Raw genomic sequence first — 18,511 nt, 5'->3', positions numbered from 1 at the left:
TGGGCATCTCCGCCTAAGGTTGACCCTCCCGTGGCCCGCTTGTCTAAACGCACGGCCATTCCTGTAGCGGATGGCTCCTTGACGACTCCTTCTGTTCAGAGACATCTGGCAGGCGCACGTCTTCGACGCCTGGGCTCTCAAAATTGTATCTTCCGGATACAAAATCGAATTCGCGTCCCTCCCACCAGTTCGCTTCTTTCACTTCAGTGTTCCGAGGGACCCCCAGTGTGCGTCCGCCTTCTCTGAAGCCATTCGCACCCTTCTGGACAAAGGAGTGATCACTCCCGTTCCTCTAAGGGACCCATTCGAGGGGTTCTACTCGAATCTTTTTGTGGTCCCCAAAAAAGAAGGTTCGGTAAGACCGATATTGGACCTCAAGCGGTTAAACCGTTTTCTCCGTCTTCGTCGGTTCAGGATAGAGTCTCTCAGATCTGTGGTGGCATCTCTGGAAAAAGGGGAGTTTCTGTCATCTATCAACATCCAGGATGCTTACCTCCACGTCCCGATCGGTCGGTGTCACCAGTGTTTCCTTCGCTTTGCGGTGGGGAACGACCACTATCAATTTGTCGCCCTCCCCTTCGGCCTGGCGACGGCTCCTCGGGTGTTCATCAAGATCCTTGCCCCTGTCCTGGCCTTGCTCCGCTCCAGGGGCGTTTTTCTACTTCCCTACTTGGACGATCTGCTCAAGGCGCCCTCCTTTTCCCAGACGTCCACCAGCGTGGACCTCACGCTGCAAACCGTGGAGCAGTTCGGTTGGATAATCAACCTTTCCAAGTCTTCGCTTACCCCATCCAGGCAACTCGTCTTTCTGGGGATGTTACTGGATACAGAAGCGCCGTCCGTCCTTCCGGTCCAGCATGCGGGTATTGGGACAGATGGTGTCCTGCTTCGAAGTGATTCCTTTCGCGCAATATCACTCCCGCATCTTCCAGACGGCAATTCTGTCTGCCTGGGACAAGTCTCCGGAGAGTCTGGACCGGCCCTTTCCCCTTCCTCCTCGCGCTCGGACCTCCCTCCTCTGGTGATAACTGACCCCCCTCCAGGGAAAATCCTTTCTGCCGATGACCTGGTTGGTGGTTACCACCGATGCCAGTCTGCAGGGTTGGGGGGGTTTTCCCCGGTTTCCCCCCGGTCCGTCCAGAAACTTGGTCTCCAAACTGCCGATAAACATTCTGGAACTGAGGGTGATTCTCCTATCGCTCCGGCATTGGACTCCACTGCTTCGGGGCCATCCCGTCCGTGTCCAGTCGGACAACGCCACGGCTGTGCCGTATATAAGGGGGCACTCGCAGTGCAGCGGCTATGCGGGAAGTGTCTCACATCCTCCACTGGGTGGAAACTTATGTTCCGGCCATCGGCAATTTATATTCCGGGGGTGGACAACTGGGCGGCGGACTTCCTCAGCCGGACGACGCTCGACCCGGACGAGGGGTCTCTGCATCCCGAGGTGTTCGAGTCCATTTGCCTCCGTTGGGGTCGTCCGTATGTGGATCTCATGGCCTCCAGGTTCAACCACAAGCTCCCCACCTTCCTGTCCAGGTCCAAGGCCCCGAGGGCGTACGGCGCCCACAGTCTCGTTTTTCCGTGGACGGAATTTTCCCTCCTGTACGTGTTTCCGCCCCTCCCTCTTCTGCCGTGGGTTCTCCAGAAAATCGCGCCAGAGGGCGTGCCTATGATCCTGGTAGCCCCGGATTGGCCTCGCCGGCCTTGGTACGCCGCCTTAATTCTGCTCCTGGGAGACGTGCCTTGTAAAATGTTACAGTCTGCCTCTAAAAGAAGACCTCCTCTCTCAAGGGCCGATCTTCCACCAGCATTTAGGGTCGCTACGTTTAACGGCATGGCTATTGAGACCGCTGGGTTTTTCGGCGGATGTGGTTCGTACCATGATCCGTGCTCGGAAGCCGGCCTCGTCCAGGATTTACTACCGGACTTGGCGGTCTTACCTGGGTTTTTGCAAAAATCTGGAGGTTCATCCTCTGCGTTTTTCCCTTCCCACGGTCTTGTCCTTCTTGCAGTCTGGTCTGGACCTGGGTCTCAGCTCATTAAAGGGTCAGGTCTTGGCGCTTTGCATTCTTTTCTAGTGGCCTTTGGCCCCTCTCGGACCTGTCAAAACCTTTACCCAGGGAGTCGCTCACTCTGTTCCCCCGTATCGCTCTCCCATTCCGCCCTGGGACCTTAATCTTGTGCTCTCGGCGCTCCAGTCTACTCCCTTCGAGCCCTTACGGAGGGTTTCTCTTCGCCTTTTGTCCTGTAAGGTCATTTTCCTTGTGGCCATTACGTCCCTTCGACGGTATCTGAATTGGCAGCACTTTCTTACACGGAGCCCCTTTTGGTCTTCCACCAGGATAAGGCGGTTCTCCGTCCGGTTCCTTCCTTCCGAAGGTGGTCTCTGCCTTTCACCTCAATGAGGACATTGTCCTCCCTTCCCTTTGTCCGTCTCTTTCTCATCCTCGGGAACGGGAGCTTCACCGCCTGGATGTTGTTAGAGCCCTGAAGATTTACATGAAAGTCACCGGACCCTTTCGGCGCACGGACTCTTTGTGGTTCCGGAAGGTCCGCGCAAGGGGTTGGCGGCGTCCAGGGTGTCTATTGCCCGCTTCGTCAAGATGGCTATTGCCGAGGCTCACCGTACCAAGGGCAAGGAGACGTCTTTTGGTGTTACCGCTCATTCTACCAGAGCAGTCGGTGCCTCTTGGGCTCGGATGCATCGGGCTTCGGCTGAGCAACTGTGTAAGGCGGCCAACTTGTCTTCCTTGCACACCTTGACCAAGTTCTACAGGGTGAACACCTATGCATCGGCGGATGCTGCTTTGGGCCACCTGGTCTTGCAGGCGGCGGTTTCTTGATACCTCTGGTGTAGTCCCTCCCCTCTTGGCTTGCTCTTGAACGTCCCAAGGTTTCCTGTGTCTCCCAAGGAATTGGGCGAGAAAATGAGATTTTTGTATAACTTACCAGTAAAATCTCTTTCTCGCTCTTCCCACCTACCCATTGTTCTGGTTTACCGTTACGGTTTAGTTGCCCCTGTCGGGTAGTTGACTTGTTTGGTTTTACGTGGTTGGTCATTGCCTTTCTTTCACTACTTGACAACGCAACTGGTAGTCTTTCTCTCTCCAGGCTGAGGGTATAGCTGCTGGAAGAGGGGCTTAACAGTTTTCACTTAGTGTCACGCCTCCTAGGGAGTTGAGCTATACCCAAGGTTTCCTGTGTCCCCAAGGAAGAGCGAGAAAGAGATTTTACTGGTAAGTTATACAAAAATCTTGTTTTTTGTAACATACGTTATTAATGGATTTTTAATTTTTCCCTCCCTAAAGCGCACCTTTCCCTGTGCTCTTTAAAGTGTAACTGTCATTCTTCCTTTTTTATTTTGTGTAGGGGCAGTGATGAGGACCATTTTTGCAATATACTTTAATTACTGAAATCGTACCTTTCTATTAGAAAAATAGCTCTAAAGTGGCCCATTTTGATCCTTAGAAACTCAGTATCACTGCCCATACACATCACAAAAATAAATAAAATCACTTTTTTCTGCACACCACTGACTTTTCAGTGGTGTACGGAGAACGGGTTGAACACTTTATGAATGGGGCCGCAGCGCACGGAGTATGGGAAGGAGCAGACATTGCCCTGTACCCATGTGCTATGCCAGGATTAGATGGGCGGAGCGGGCATGTTAGATTTTAGCAGAGCAGGCAGAAGCAGGAGCCAGCTCCTCTCAGCTAATCCTGGCATAGCACATGGTAACAGAGTACCCATGTGCTTTTATGCCATAATTTAGTAAACCTTCAGGGTGCACGGGCAGAAGCAGCAATATGCGCTCCGGCCCATACTCGCTGCGCTGTGGCCCCATTCATAAAGTATACAGACCGTACTCAGTGTGCAGAAAGGTGAATTTAAAGAGCACAGGGAAAGGTGCGCTTTAGGGAGGGAAAACTATTAAAAACCATGAATTAAAGTACTACAAAAGGTATTAGGGCATTTAGGACATTTTACAAAAAAAACGTAATTAAAAGTTTTGTGACTCCTGACAATCCTGTTTTAGTTGGGGGTGTGTCCCTGCACAGACTCACTCTATCCAATCAGTGCTGGCCATTTTTAGACTGTGCTGGTACACCCCCCCAACTGGTTACCACCCCTCTGTACCCTTACTGCAGACTGCTAGGAAGTAATTCATAACTTCTAGTACAAATAATAAAGGAATGGCACAAGAATAGATGTTCCAGAGTTGTTATTATATGGGGAATGCATGAAGCTAATAAAACAGGCGTGTCAGGAGAGGCGACAGGTCCGAGGTGAGGTGATCCAATGCCATATGGCATTGGTAGTGTCAGGAGGCAGGAATAACCGATTAATACCATTATGGAAACAAATGATCTTGGTGCCCTGTCATGTGTTATAGGTCTAGTGTAACAATTATTTTACTGAAAATGGTACCAAGGGCATGCATACTGCAATATTCATGTGTACTCCTGAACCTGTAATATGGCAGGAAAGTAACTCGACTGCAACATTTTTCACTAAATTCACAAAAAAACTGCAGTTATAATCAATAAATCTTCTTTCTTCCAGCCTAAACCTGTGACAAGGAATATTCAGGGTTCTGCTGTCTCAGGGATCCTCTGACGCTCCACAAGACCCCAGAAACTGCTGGACTCACGACAGATGCCTTAACTGTGTATATATATATACATACATATAGTCTTAAAGATGCAAAAGGCGTTGATTATCATTTTTTGTTACTTCCTTCACTTTCAACTACTGTATTGGTTCAGCTCAAGAACTTTGACTGGAGCTCCCTCTGGTGGAAAGCCAGACTACTACACTATGGTGGCAACCTACGGTACAGCACCTTTGAATTTTATTCTGGTGTATATTTTATTTAAAAGCAGTTAGGACATTTTCTAGGTCTAAACGTGTCATTCCTGCTGTTTTCTGAGGGTTGAAGGTCTGTAAATGCTGTCGTTTAGAAGAATTCTGCACAATGTAATGTTAGAAATTAGCACTTCTTTCTATAATGCTGCAGCTACCTTGTAATCCTGTCGTATTCCAACTATTCTCTTACACTTGGAGTCATTCCAGCTGACACTATGGAAAATAGAAACAGATCTTTTCTTGGTTATCTACATAGAAATAATATATTTTAGGAATTTCTACTTGTGGTTAGGAATATTGCAAATTAGCCTATTCTAAACTGGCATGCTATACAAGTCACATATGAACTACTGAGTCTAATCTAAGCAAGCACACAACGGAGCCAGGTTAGGATGGAAATAATAAAAGAAGTGTATGTTTTTACATAGACCGCTATAGGGAAGTAGCCTTCCCGCCTACTGCTTTTCTAAGGCCGGCATTAAGTCAACATATAACATGTAAGCTCATTGTCAGTACCTTCAATGGGCATGTCCATCCTTTCCTCAAACCTCGTGTTACAAATTTGAATATGCACCTTATGATTCAGTGTTAGGCTACGTTCACAACTTATACTTTATAAAATAATCAGAATGCTAATGCAGAGATCTGAACTATCTTCATCTTAAAGGACAATCCGCTAAGTGCAGAACGGCCATGTGCAATGACATGATATGCTGGATTGTGACAAGCTAATTACACTATTGATTTCCAGCACAAAACCAGAGGCTCTTTGGGCGACCATCAGGCACGGCTGGGTTTAGCCCCTCTTGTTCACGGTCCGCAGACTGATGCTTCCCTGAGGGGATTGGTTAAATACAAATCACCGCACTGCCTTAAAGCCTATCAAACTGCCTTTATTACCTATATACTGTATAAAACATACCGTACATCTTTTATTTAAAAAAAAAAAACTGGCTTTATCTGATTTGCCTGTAATGGCCTATGTATAGCTGTGATTTAAAGTAAATCTTGTCAGCACATACAAATACTGTCTTTTTTTGTGGTCTTCTAATATATGGGGGAGTTATGTTTAATGGGGTACTGTATTTAACCTTTACTCTCAGGAGTGATGTCCTCCTCCGACCTTAGGGTACGTTCACACAGGACGGCTAACCTGAGGATTTGCTGGTGCAGATATGAATGCAGTAAATTCTTAATCTGAGCAAAGTAAATAAAATTTTAGCAAATCTCAGCCACGCACTGATGAAAAAAATCTGCAGCGAACGTTGATCCACAGTGTAAATCTAGGCTGCAGATTTCCGCCCTGGATTTCACCCTTTGCAGGGCACAGGGTCAAATCCACAACCAATTTGCAGCAAAATCCATAGTTAACTCATGCAGATTTTTCTGCTGCAATGTGCACCTACCCTTAGAGTCATTACATAAATTGAAGAATGTTCTGGAAAGTTCATAGGATAAAATGAGCAGTGATGGCCAGTTCGCCGTGTTCGCCCACGAACACATGCGAGCGGCCGTCTTAAATCACAAGTCCTTACCTGTGCCTGCGCCGTGAGCCGGTCTGAAACAAATGCGGTCACCGGGAGCAGGCAGTTCCGAGAACAGCCCAATGAAGGCCCCCGGCGGCTGTTCTCGGAACTGCCTGCTCCCGGTGACTGCATGTTTCAGACCGGCTCGGGGCGCAGGCACAGGTAAGGACTTACCTGTGCCTCGCCGGACTTGTGATTGAAGATGGCAGCTCGCATGTGTTCGCGGGCAAACACGGCGAACTGGCCATCACTGAAAATGAGCACAAAAAGGGATGTAACTTTTAATTAGGCCTCATGCACACGACCGTATGCATTTTGCAGTACCCGCAAAATATAGATGAATTCCGTTTGACACCCGTCTTGAATCATTTATTTTTATTTTTTTAATGGCTCCGTATTTTGCGGCCAAGTACGAGGCATGTTCTGACTTTTGTGGAAAGAACATGGATGCGGAGAGCACACGGATTATCCCACGTGTCTGTTCCACAAAAGGGTTCAACGTGTCCTATACTTGGCTGCGAAATGTGGACCACAGACCCATTGTAGTCAGTGGGCCTGAAAAAAAAAAAAAAAAAAAAAAAACTGATGCAACACACAGATGTCATCACTGTTTTGCAGATCCGCATTTGTGTGCACAAGGCCTTATCCCCATGCATAAGTTTTTTTTTTCTGTTAGAACAAATTACTGATTTTTTTGTACAAATATAGTCATCTCCGGGGCCTAGCCCTCACATTAGAGACCAAAATGAGGTTTTGCTTTTAGTTGATGATATATATATTTGTCATATGCTTTTGATTTGAAATCTGTATAATCTTTCATAAAAATGTGGTAACCAAATCTGTGTTGTTTTCTGGGGATGAACTAGAACAAGAGTAAATGAGAAGTCTTTATTTGATTTGACAGTACAATGGTTAAGACCAGGACAGGAATGATGTGTGCAGATGCAGCCCCATGCACCTATCAATATAAATGGCAGGACATATCTTCATCCTAAGGTCCAATTCTTCTCACAAAGACATGAGTTGACGACATCTAAGCTACTGGATGGGATAGGAGGTGTTCAATCAGCTAATACTTCCACTTCGTAGTGTTTTACAGGTCACAGGCCCCAGCTTAGTCAGAAACTTCTTTTCTTTCCACTGAGCAAACAAATCCTCAGAGATTTTAAAGTCCTCCTGCAGACAGAAAGAGAAAGCATTGTGGCCTCAACCAAGGATCTCATGAAAGATGGTGAATTAGGTGGACAACTATGGTGTGAAATGGGAAAGTACCTGCAGCTTTTCAAAGACTTTCTTCTTCGGTTTAAGTTCTGCCTCAGGTTCTCCATTCTCATATCCCTCAATATAAATTCGCTCTCCAGGAGCACATTCTGCAGGAGGGTCCAGAGGTTCTACTTGTTTATTTTCTCCTTCTCTGAGAGGAAAATGTAAAATTATAAAACTCAGAAGTATTTAGAAGATCACTTCAGATTAAAGAGCACCTCCACTCACTGAGCAAGGTTCACAAATATAGGGTGGGAATGCTTTCAGATGAGTATGCATGATCTGAACTAAAGTCCTGTGTGGATCAAGTGCACCGAACCTACATCCAAACCACAAAATGTACAGTACAGACCAAAAGTTTAGACACACCTTCTCATTCAAAGAGTTTTCTTTATTTGCATGACTATGAAAATTGTAGATTCACACTGAAGGCATCAAAACTATGAATTAACACATGTGGAATTAGATACATAACAAACAAGTGTGAAACAACTGAAAATATGTCATATTCTAGGTTCTTCAAAGTAGCCACCTTTTGCTTTGATTACTGCTTTGCACACTCTTGGCATTCTCTTGATGAGCTTCAAGAGGTAGTCACCTGAAATGGTTTTCACTTCACAGGTGTGCCCTGTCAGGTTTATTAAGTGGGATTGCTTGCCTTATAAATGGGGTTGGGACCATCAGTTGCGTTGAGTAGAAGTCGGGTGGATACACAGCTGATAGTCCTACTGAATAGAATAGCTTTTTTCTTGCCATAATACAAATTCTAAGTAAAGAAAAACGAGTGGCCATTATTACTTTAATAAATGAAGGTCAGTCAGTCAGTCAGTCATCCGAAAAATTGGGAAAACTTTGAAAGTAAGGGCTATTTGACCATGAAAGAGAGTGATTGGGTGCTGCGCCAGATGACCTGGCCTCCACAGTCACCGGACCTGAACCCAATCGAGATGGTTTGGGGTGAGCTGGACCGCAGAGTGAAGGCAAAAGGGCCAACAAGTGCTAAGCATCTCTGGGAACTCCTTCAAGACTGTTGGAAGACCATTTCAGGTGACTACCTCTTGAAGCTCATCAAGAGAATGCCAAGAGTGTACAAAGCAGTAATCAAAGCAAAAGGTGGCTACTTTGAAGAACCTAGAATATGACATATTTTCAGTTGTTTCACACTTTTTTGTTATGTATATAATTCCACATGTGTTAATTCATAGTTTTGATGCCTTCATAGTCATGAAAATAAAGAAAACTCTGAATGAGAAGGTGTGTCCAAACTTTTGGTCTGTACTGTATGTCTAAAATCAGGACTACACATAATACTTGATTCTTTGACTATTCTTCTTGCACTTTCTAAAAAAAAAAAAAAAAAAAAAAAAGAGAGCCATAATTTGCATTATACCCAAGTTCTCTCATACAGAAGGATTCCTTGTCTAGTACAGAGACACAGGACAAAGCTTCAGGCACAAGCCCAGAGGTTGGTTCTGGATTAGCAATGAGGGTTAGTGACAATTTTGTTCAGCAAAATGTATTCATGGAGGGGATTTAAAAAACACAAAACACGGGCAGTCAGCTTTCAGTTAGTTGCCCAAGGGAAACCCACACAAAAAGGAATTGGGTACAGGTACATTATCCAACTGGATGCAGGTCTGTAATGTGAACCAACTCTTGGTTCAGGCTGTGTAGTATGCATTTTAGTTTTTTAGGGGCAGATATACTGTAATAGAATAAGTTTTTTAATTTTGCATTAAAAAACCCCAACAGTTGAAGAACTCACATAGATGCACACAGCAGCATGCCTTGTGACTCCACGCCACGCATCTTCTGAGGCTTTAGGTTGCACAGGACAACAATTGAGCGTCCCAACAGTTCTTCTGAGGGCACAAACTTTACCAATCCACTAACCACAGTACGTGGACTCTCCTCACCCACATCCACTGTTTCCACATATAATGTTTCTGCATCTGGATGCTGTGTAAGAAACAACAGTTTAATCAATACAATACACCTTGTTATGTTGTTGTAAGTACTAAAACTAGTACTAAATTATAAAACATCTTTTCCTACAACTATGCATTGTGTACGTTCCTCTGATATCTCTTCTGGAAATGTAGTGTATTAGTAGGATGCACAGGATGGTTGGAACACCAAACAGGGTGCTCTCAGTCTCGCAGTGTCACCCCACTGCAGAAAAAAGAACAGAAAATGCGTATCAAAGGACTGGGCACACCTATGGTACTTGGTCACTGGCTTTATTTAGTATGATTAAAATGTAGCTGGATGGAATACAATAGAATAAAATATCTGACACGGTATTGCTGGCTATTACCAAGGGGCAGTCACTCAAGGAGGTATGGAGAATGTATATCCTCTGTAACTAACCGCATTGGAAATTGTCCCAGCGTGACTAAAACTATTATAATGCGTCCAGAAATGTTAGTAAAATTGGAGTAAAAACTTCAGGTAAAATACATATAGAATACCATAGTAGCATACATCGATACAATAGAGCCGTATAATACACCAATTAATATAAATGCGGCAGTTGGTTCAGTGTTGGCAACAGTGAGAATAATAAAAGATCAAATTAGTCCCAATAATTTTGGTGCAAATAAATAGTGAAAGTTTATGGTAGCTCAAATTGCTACGGGAAGATTTGAAGTTACACTTTGTGGCCAAAATGTGGGGACAACACTGCTAAGTTTTGAGTCACCTGCATTATTTTAACGGACCTCTTAAAGCAATTTGAGCTACCATAAACTTTCACTATTTATTTGCACCAAATTATTGGGACTATTTTGATCTTTTATTATTATCACTGTTGCCAACACTGAACCAACTGCCGCATTTATATTAATTGGTGTATTATACGGCTTTATTGTATTGATGTATGCTACTACGGTATTCTATATGTATTTTACCTGAAGTTTTTACTCCAATTTTACTAACATTTCTGGACGCATTATAATAGTTTTAGTCACGCTGGGACAATTTCCAATGCGGTTAGTCACAGAGGATATACATTCTCCATACCTCCTTGAGTGACTGCCCCTTGGTAATAGCCAGCAATACTGTGTCAGATATTTTATTCTATTGTATTCCATCCAGCTACATTTTAATCATACTAAATAAAGCCAGTGACCAAGTACCATAGGTGTGCCCAGTCCTTTGATATACACCTTCTGGAAATGTACTTGTATTATATGGGGAGAGCGAAGAAAGCCGCTGCCAGACACTTCAGGAGCGTCTTACTCCCAGGAGAACAGAATTCTTTAATGGGGAACACAATAATTTACTACAAAAGACAAAGGAGTGACAACTGGTCCACTTTGATTTAGTATACATTCCTAAACGTAGTTTTCAACATACCACAAATCACTACAATAGCTGTAGATCTGCTTACCCTGCTGACAGTCAGCACCTTCCCAACTCGCAGATCCAGAAGAGAGGGAATAATTTCCTCTGGGCCAGTGCTTTTGTTTTGTGCTTTAGGCGCAGCCTCTGAGGATTAAAAAAAATCCACAATAACCCAACAGTGTTAGTGAGCACACAAATGGCTTTCTGAAGGAGTCCTCTGTGGTAGACCTTGTACAAATGTGCTGAAAAAACAATGGACTCTCCTTTCTCCACACACAAGGTCCAAGAGGTATATGAAGATTCAGATTTGTGACTAAATTGGTGAAAAAAAATCTAAAATGTCGATTATGTAATATCCATACAAAAAAAAAAACCCACTATCATAAGCATGGTATCGCACAACTTTTTGTAACAGTTTTTTGAGCCAAAAGTGGAAGGACAAGGAGAAGGCTTCCCTCTATATTACTCATTTCCTTCCAGCCCCACTTCTGACTTTGGCTCAAAAAACCTGCCATGAAGAATTGGTGTATGACACCAACCTCCAGGAGAAGTAGATGTGGTATAGAAAAAAAAACAGTACTCACTCTGCTTTGTGGGATTTGGATAAGCGTCATTACTTAATTTCTTCAACTCTGGGCTATTAAATTTCTCTCTGATTGGGTCTAACAATTTATTGAGCGCTTTTTCCACCGCAGCTTTAAGATCTCCAGGATGAACGTTCTGCAAAGGTTGTATATAAGTAAGGAGGTGACATGACATGCTTGTCTTACATAATACTGTTTATTTTTTCACCGGTTACTATCAACATAGTGTGCATACATTTTAAAGGGGTTGTCACATCAAGTGTCATTTATTATAACTAAAATACTAATGTAAGCCACTTCTTAATGTATACAATTTGTCAAAATTGCCTCCTTTAGCTTCTTCGAGACATTTTAGAATCAACTGGTTGTTATGGGTTATGGCCACCGCTGCTATCCAGCAGTGATGGTTGCGATTGCTCACAGTAAGGATCCATTCACACGTCCGTAGTGTATTGCGGATCTGCAATACACCCGGCCGGTACCCCCCCCTTAGAACATGTCCTATTGCGGACAAGAATAGGACATGTTCTATTTTTTTTGCGGAGCTATCGCCCGGAAGTTCGGGGCCGCGCTCCAGAAATGCGGATGCGGAAAGCATATAGTGTGCTCTCCGCATCTCTTCTGGCCCCATAGAGAATAAATGGGTCAGCACCCATTCCCGATATTGTGGAACGGATGTGGACCCATTTGCGGACGTGTGAATGGACCCAAAGAAACACATTCGGCCTGTCTGGTGGCCAGGATCATGGGAGTGCGGATAGGCGAGAATCGAATGTAAGGCTGGGTTTACACCTGAGCGTTTTACAGCGCGTTCCTACACAGCAGAGCAGCAGATTGTCGGGAGGGAAGCGTTTCTTCCTGACAGTCTGCTGCTCGCTGGTGAAGGAGACCACTGCATTTACATGCAGCGATCTCCTCCACAGTATGGGGAGGAGGAATCTCCAATGCCATCGCTCGTGCCTATACTGACTCATTTGCTGGCAGCAGATCGTGATTACACAGCACAACCTGCTACCGCACAAACGATTGGATTACCTGATGAACAAACATTTCTCTCTTCATCGGGTAATCAGCGGTGCGTTTACACTACCACATAATCGCTAACGAGTGTTCCTATGAACACTCACTAGTGATTATCTTTAGGATGGCCAGTGTAAAGGGCCCCTTAGTTTGGCTGTACTTGTGATTATCTTTTCTGTTGAATAGTTGGCAAAGGGAAGGGAGAGAATATATGAATTGAGACCGATAGGAAAATCATGGCGGTTGCAAATGGACTTTTTGCAGACCGAGGAAGGGAGCACAATAAGAACTTTTTCCACTATGGTATAAAGGGTGGGGGTAGAGCATGGCAAAACAAGGGACAGATCGTGACAACCAGGCTTACTATAGCTAGCTGGTTGTCACGATTAGGAAAAGGTCCTCGCCGCTGAAGCTGCTAGTGAATATGATTCATTAGCAGCCTCATGAGCGTGCACGCACAGGCAAGGGGTGGGATTACATTATCCTAGCTCCTTGCCTGTGCTATCAATCGACTTTCCAGTCACCACCCACCTACAGAGCAGAAAGTGCAGAGCTAGCCATCAGCCTCAGCCTGAAATAGCAAGGTGAGAATACCCCTTATATACACCGACTCATAGGAAGCACTAGTGAGGCATAGCTCTGTCGCTGGGAGATAATTATTTGCATATTATTTTCTATTCTATCTATTCTTATGACTGCTTTACAATTCCTTGATTATTTCTGCTACAAGTTATGAATTACTAGCAGCTTGCAATGAAGGTCCAGATGGGTGTTACCAGTTAGGGTTGTGTCACTCTCAGACTGTGCAGGGACACAACCCCAACCAGTGACACCCACCTGGACCTTTTTTTTTGCAAACTGCTAGTGATTCATTCATAACCTAGCAGGAATAAAAAAAAGGAAGGACACAAAATCCTACAAATAGATGCTCCAGAATTATTACATTGGGAAATACAGCACAGAAATGTCAGGATTGGTTACAAGTCCTGTTTAAGTACAGCCAAGGCATCTCACTCAACCAGTCAGAATCCTACTCCGTACTCGAGAGGGGTAAGTACTGTGAAACAACAGTCTGTGGATGGATATATGGTTCCCACGTTCCATGGTTTGTTGAAAAATGAAACATTGACTCATTGGGAGCCACTTCCAATAGATGCCACTAGTGAGACAGTTCTCTTTCTCTGGGGGATAGCTCTTTTCATACCCAGACACTATAAAATAGGAAAACATTATCATCTTCTTACCTGTTCGGCAAAGTCTTTTTCCAGCGTATCAAAGTCTGTGTAGGTTTTATTTCCACCAAATTTCTCATCACGAAGAATAACAAACTCTGAGAAAGAAGAGCAAATAAAATATAAGTCCTCCAGCACCGATCAAATGAGGAATCCCACTTATAAACCGTACAATCACTCACCTGACCTAAGAGGGAAGAGGACATGCCTAACAAAACTTAAGACACCATTATTCTCTATATTTCCTGGCTCACAAAAAGCTTTCTTTAGCTTCTTCTTCACATCAGAAGGGGAGTCTAGGAGATCGATTTTTGATTCCTAAAACATTAGGAAAAATCTATGAATAAATCAAACTTCTTGTGTCTGAGCATTTCGATGGAAGACTTCCTGATCTACTGTATATCTGCAACAGAAAGCTAAGACATATACCACCATATAGGCATAGAATGGCATACGTTGCCCATGGGCCCCCATTGTAAAAGAAACCAAAAACATATACACCACATAAATAACATATCACATGGTATAAATATGAATAAGCAGCCTGCTGCGCTGTGCTATACAGTTGGGGAAAAAAAAGGTATGTAGACATACTACCTAGACAGAAACCTATTTTGGGTCTCCATTGGGTAAATGGAGCCTGTGGGGACTCGCTCTGGTAGACAGGATTAGAGGACACAACAAGTTCTTTGGATCAAACAGTTCAGTGTTTTATTCACACTTTAGGCAAGTGACAAAACAAGCAGTCATATTCAAACAAAAAGTCACCTTGAGGTGTTGGTGGTAATTCACACCATGCGGCAATTCTGCCTCAAAGAGTCCTTGCTGATAGCAGCACCAACCTGTTTTCACACCAAACAGGTAGAAAGCCTTCATCCAGACACAAGGCTCCCAGATCCCAACACAGACATGGCTTCTGAGCCCATCTGCCAATTTAAGGACAGCCAGGTGCTGCCAAAACCCGGACCGGCATTTAAAATCAGATACCTTTTTTTTTACCTCACCTGGCTGTAAATCAGCCCAGCAGCACATGCTGGGAGGAAAATACCAGTTTTACCAGACCAAACCTCTCACTGTGTCACAAGCCCTATAAACACGTTTGACATATACTCCTGGATTGTAGGGCTCTGATGCTGTGTCCGCCGAGGCTTAACAGTGTGTACACAGTGATGTGGACCTGCAAACTCTTTGTACACACATTGCAGATGTATTGTGTTTTTTTGCAAAACCATAGAAAATGGCGTGAGATAACCTCAATGTGTAAACACATACTAAAGGGCAAAGGGAGGCAATGTAAAGCCATGACAGGCGAGGTACCAAACTACAACGAACAAGCAGCATATAATCACATGTACAAAGCTGTTTGCTTTAGTAAATCCATCAGTGTTAAGATATAATGTCAGCGTAAGTGGTTGATAAGTGCAACCACTACCTATGTACTGCATTACTGCTTCCTCCTTCCTAAAAAAATAAATAAAAAAAGCTAGGTTCACACAATGTTTTTGACAAATGAATGCCCTCTCAGGACATGTTTCGGTCAAAAAAAGGATCCACAAATATACTTTTTATACAATGGAATTTAATGACCACTTTTGGGGACCACACTTGTCAAGACCAGGGGTTCAACTACTGCATCAAGTCAGCTCCTTCCATTCAACTCTACGAGAGTTAAAGGGGATTTCCGGGATTTTAATATTGATGACCTATCTTCAGGATAGGTCATCAATATCAGATCAGCGGGGGCCCACAGCAGTGAGCAGGTGTAAGTACGAACCATCCCATTCACTTCTATGGGACGGCTTGTTCCTATTTAAGTGTATAAGAACGAGCCGTCCCATTGAAATGAATGGCTTGTAATTGCACCTGCTCACTGCTGCGATGTTGACGGCGAGCAGGTAAACAATAAAGGGGAAGCTGCACTCACACGGAGCACAGCTTTCTCTTGAACAAGCTGATTGGCAGGGGTGCCGGGTGTCGGATCCCCGTCAATCTGATATTGATTACCTATTTTGAGGATAGGTCATAAATATTAAAACCCCTTTAAAAGAAACAGCTGAGCAGTCTCCTAGAACGCTACATTTAGATGATAAATGTCACATTTAGTGAATATTTATTTCCCTTCATTTATATAGAGCCCTACTGTACTTGCTGGAGGTTCAGCAACTGGGATCCCCACCAATGTCAAGGAAGAAGGGATCTTCTGAAGACAGGTATATAAATCTAGATGCCTGCAATAATCAAATTCAGCCAAAGTACAAAGTATTTCTGTTTCCCACCAGTACCTCTTCAGATGAGCTCATCTTGCTGCCTGTAAGTCCAGGAACCATAGGGTTCATCAAGTGGATCCGCTTTGTGTAACCCAGAGCCGGAAGGTACTAGAGGGGAGGAAAAGAAAATGCACAGTAAACTTAGTGTCCTCATTATCTGCAATGCCACGGTATAGCTCCACAATGTTCATGGAGCCTCATACAATGGTTCAGCTTGTCCTCTGTCCAATGCAACTTCTCTTTACAGCCATGTCCCACCATAATATTGCCCTTCTTTGTCTCCACACACAGCAATAACACTCACTTGCGTCTCTCCTTAAATCATTAATCTCCCTTTGTGCCCCCCACAAGACACCAGTGCCCCCCTTTGTGCTCTGGAAAAGTAATGACACATAGAAGCTAGTGTCCACCAACTATCTCAGGGAAAACTGACTAATAGACCTAATTTAAACAACCATAATGTGGGCATATGTACCGTATTAGGGGTGCAGTTCACAAACCGACCACAAGTCTCATGAACCAAACGTACAGCATCATAGGTATTTATGATGCTATCAGTTCAGGTCATTAAACCCATGGCCTGTCTGGGAATTGCAGCCTTAAAAGGGATTGTCTCACTTCAGCAAATAGCATTTATTATGTAGAGGAAGTTAATACAAGCCGTATTGTGATTGTCCATATTGCCTCCTTTTCTGGCTGGATTTTAACAATTATACACTGCTCGTTTCCATGGTTACAACCACCCTACAAATCCAGCAGCGGTGGCTGTGCTTGCACACTCTAGGACAGTGTTGGCGAACCTATGGCACTCGGAGCCCTCTCTGTGGGCACCCGCACCCTGGAAAAGGCACACTGATATGACTTCGATTTTTCCTGCCCTTCATCAGGAATTTGGCCTTGAAAAGTAAAATATGCCATTCAAACACATATGACTGCTGAAGCCAGTGACTGGTTACAGTGGTTACATGAGCGCTTCAAGCCCAACAGATATTTAAAGCGTGAGTAAGTGACTTTTTTTTCATCTTGGAAAATCCCTCTCCTTAACACTCTAACCTTAAAGAGGGCACAGTTCCCCAGCTGTCCGGGAAATAGCACTTGCTGTTTCTGTAGCTCCTATTGCGATGCAGGACAGCTACGGAAACACAGCAAGCTATACTGTTTCTGAGTTAGGGAAACAGAATAGCTTGCTGTGCGGTTTCTATAGCGCTTATGAACCGCCATAGGAGCTAAAGAAACAGTTAGTGCCGGAGCGCTCTGCTGTTTCCCGGCCGGCTGGTGGTCGGGACTGTGTCTCATCTCACCTTAGTAATGGTGAAATGAGACAAACCCTTTACGATGGTTTTCAAGGCCCCCAGATACTGATGACCTACTCCTCAGGAAAGGTCATCAATATCAGATAGAACATACAGAATCGCTATGAGAACACATTCACTACCAAGTCTTCACACACACCATGTAACTGACACTTGGGCCCCTTGCAGACGAGCGTTCCTCCCGCAGCGAGTCCGCATCGCAGCACCCGGCCTGACCTCACATCCCTGCTGCCGGGAGTCACATTGCATCATATTGATTTATGATGCTATGTAACCCTTACAGCTCTAAAATGTATTGGATAGCACTGACAGCATTATGCCAGTGTTATCCAATACATTCCAGAACTGTAAGGATTACATAGCATCATAAATCAAAATAATGCTATGTGACCGCAGGCAGCACTGGGAGTTCAGGCCGGGAGCTGCGTTGCGGACTCGCTGCGGGAGGAACGCTCGTCTGCAAGGGGCCTTATAACCTCTAGAAAAATATTCTGTTTCATAAAACCTGTACTGCAGCCAAGTTCCTGGACTGAAATCCTATGTAATTTAAGAAGATTAATAGAAAATAAGGACATTAAGGTCAGTAAATAGGAGAAAATGAATCTACCTAATCCATGATGCAGATGATAGGAAAGATAATGTGTATATAACAATGTCATGGTATCCAAGGACTTGAAGGCAGAGAATTAATCTTATAATCATCAAAGGCTTAGAAAAAAAGGTATAGCACATGATCTCAGCGCCGGTCAGCATACATACCCATGTGAAAACCTCCTATCATTTTCTTTTTAAGCTGTCGGTATGATCCCATTAGAGAAAGGTCAGGCAGAGGCACACAGTATTCTCAATCATAATAATGTGTACTTCAGTACTCCTGACCGCATGATCCCTCGCTCACATGGAGCGCGATTCCCACAAGGGACACACTCGTGTGCAAGAGCTCTTAAGAGGCGCTCCCCGCTTAATAATTGTGGCTCATCTGTGCAAGTCAGTGTGCCAAAATGGAGATCTACACCAGGCAGCTGTGCCAGTATCCTGGCGTAGATTATAACAATTGTAGCTAAGCCAGCTCCACTCGCACTCTGCACACTT

General features: G+C 44.3%; 2 protein-coding genes across 3 annotated transcripts in view; one reads left to right on the top strand and one right to left on the bottom strand.

Annotated features, from left to right (window-relative positions):
- Nucleotides 1-5,894, top strand: part of KIAA1522 (KIAA1522 ortholog) — a 66,968-nt gene extending 61,074 nt beyond the window's left edge. Inside the window, exon 7 of the mRNA XM_044286472.1 lies at nt 4,567-5,894. Coding sequence (XP_044142407.1) covers nt 4,567-4,571 — 5 coding nt within the window. The 3' untranslated portion in view covers nt 4,572-5,894. The remainder of the gene's footprint in view (nt 1-4,566) is intronic.
- A 1,375-nt stretch (nt 5,895-7,269) lies between these two features.
- Nucleotides 7,270-18,511, bottom strand: part of YARS1 (tyrosyl-tRNA synthetase 1) — a 54,209-nt gene continuing 42,967 nt past the window's right edge. For both annotated transcript variants that reach the window (XM_044286469.1, XM_044286468.1), the window contains exons 7-14: nt 16,122-16,214; nt 14,022-14,157; nt 13,852-13,937; nt 11,588-11,723; nt 11,050-11,147; nt 9,424-9,617; nt 7,668-7,809; nt 7,270-7,571 (exon numbers count right to left, since the gene is read on the bottom strand). In XM_044286469.1, coding sequence (XP_044142404.1) covers nt 7,461-7,571; nt 7,668-7,809; nt 9,424-9,617; nt 11,050-11,147; nt 11,588-11,723; nt 13,852-13,937; nt 14,022-14,157; nt 16,122-16,214 — 996 coding nt within the window. In that variant the 3' untranslated portion in view covers nt 7,270-7,460. The remainder of the gene's footprint in view (nt 7,572-7,667; nt 7,810-9,423; nt 9,618-11,049; nt 11,148-11,587; nt 11,724-13,851; nt 13,938-14,021; nt 14,158-16,121; nt 16,215-18,511) is intronic.

Source organism: Bufo gargarizans, chromosome 3 (genome assembly GCF_014858855.1).
Source record: "Bufo gargarizans isolate SCDJY-AF-19 chromosome 3, ASM1485885v1, whole genome shotgun sequence".
NCBI classification, from domain to species: Eukaryota; Metazoa; Chordata; class Amphibia; order Anura; family Bufonidae; genus Bufo; species Bufo gargarizans.
Note: the sequence above shows the minus strand (reverse complement) of the source record. Positions and strands in the feature narration are given on the sequence as shown.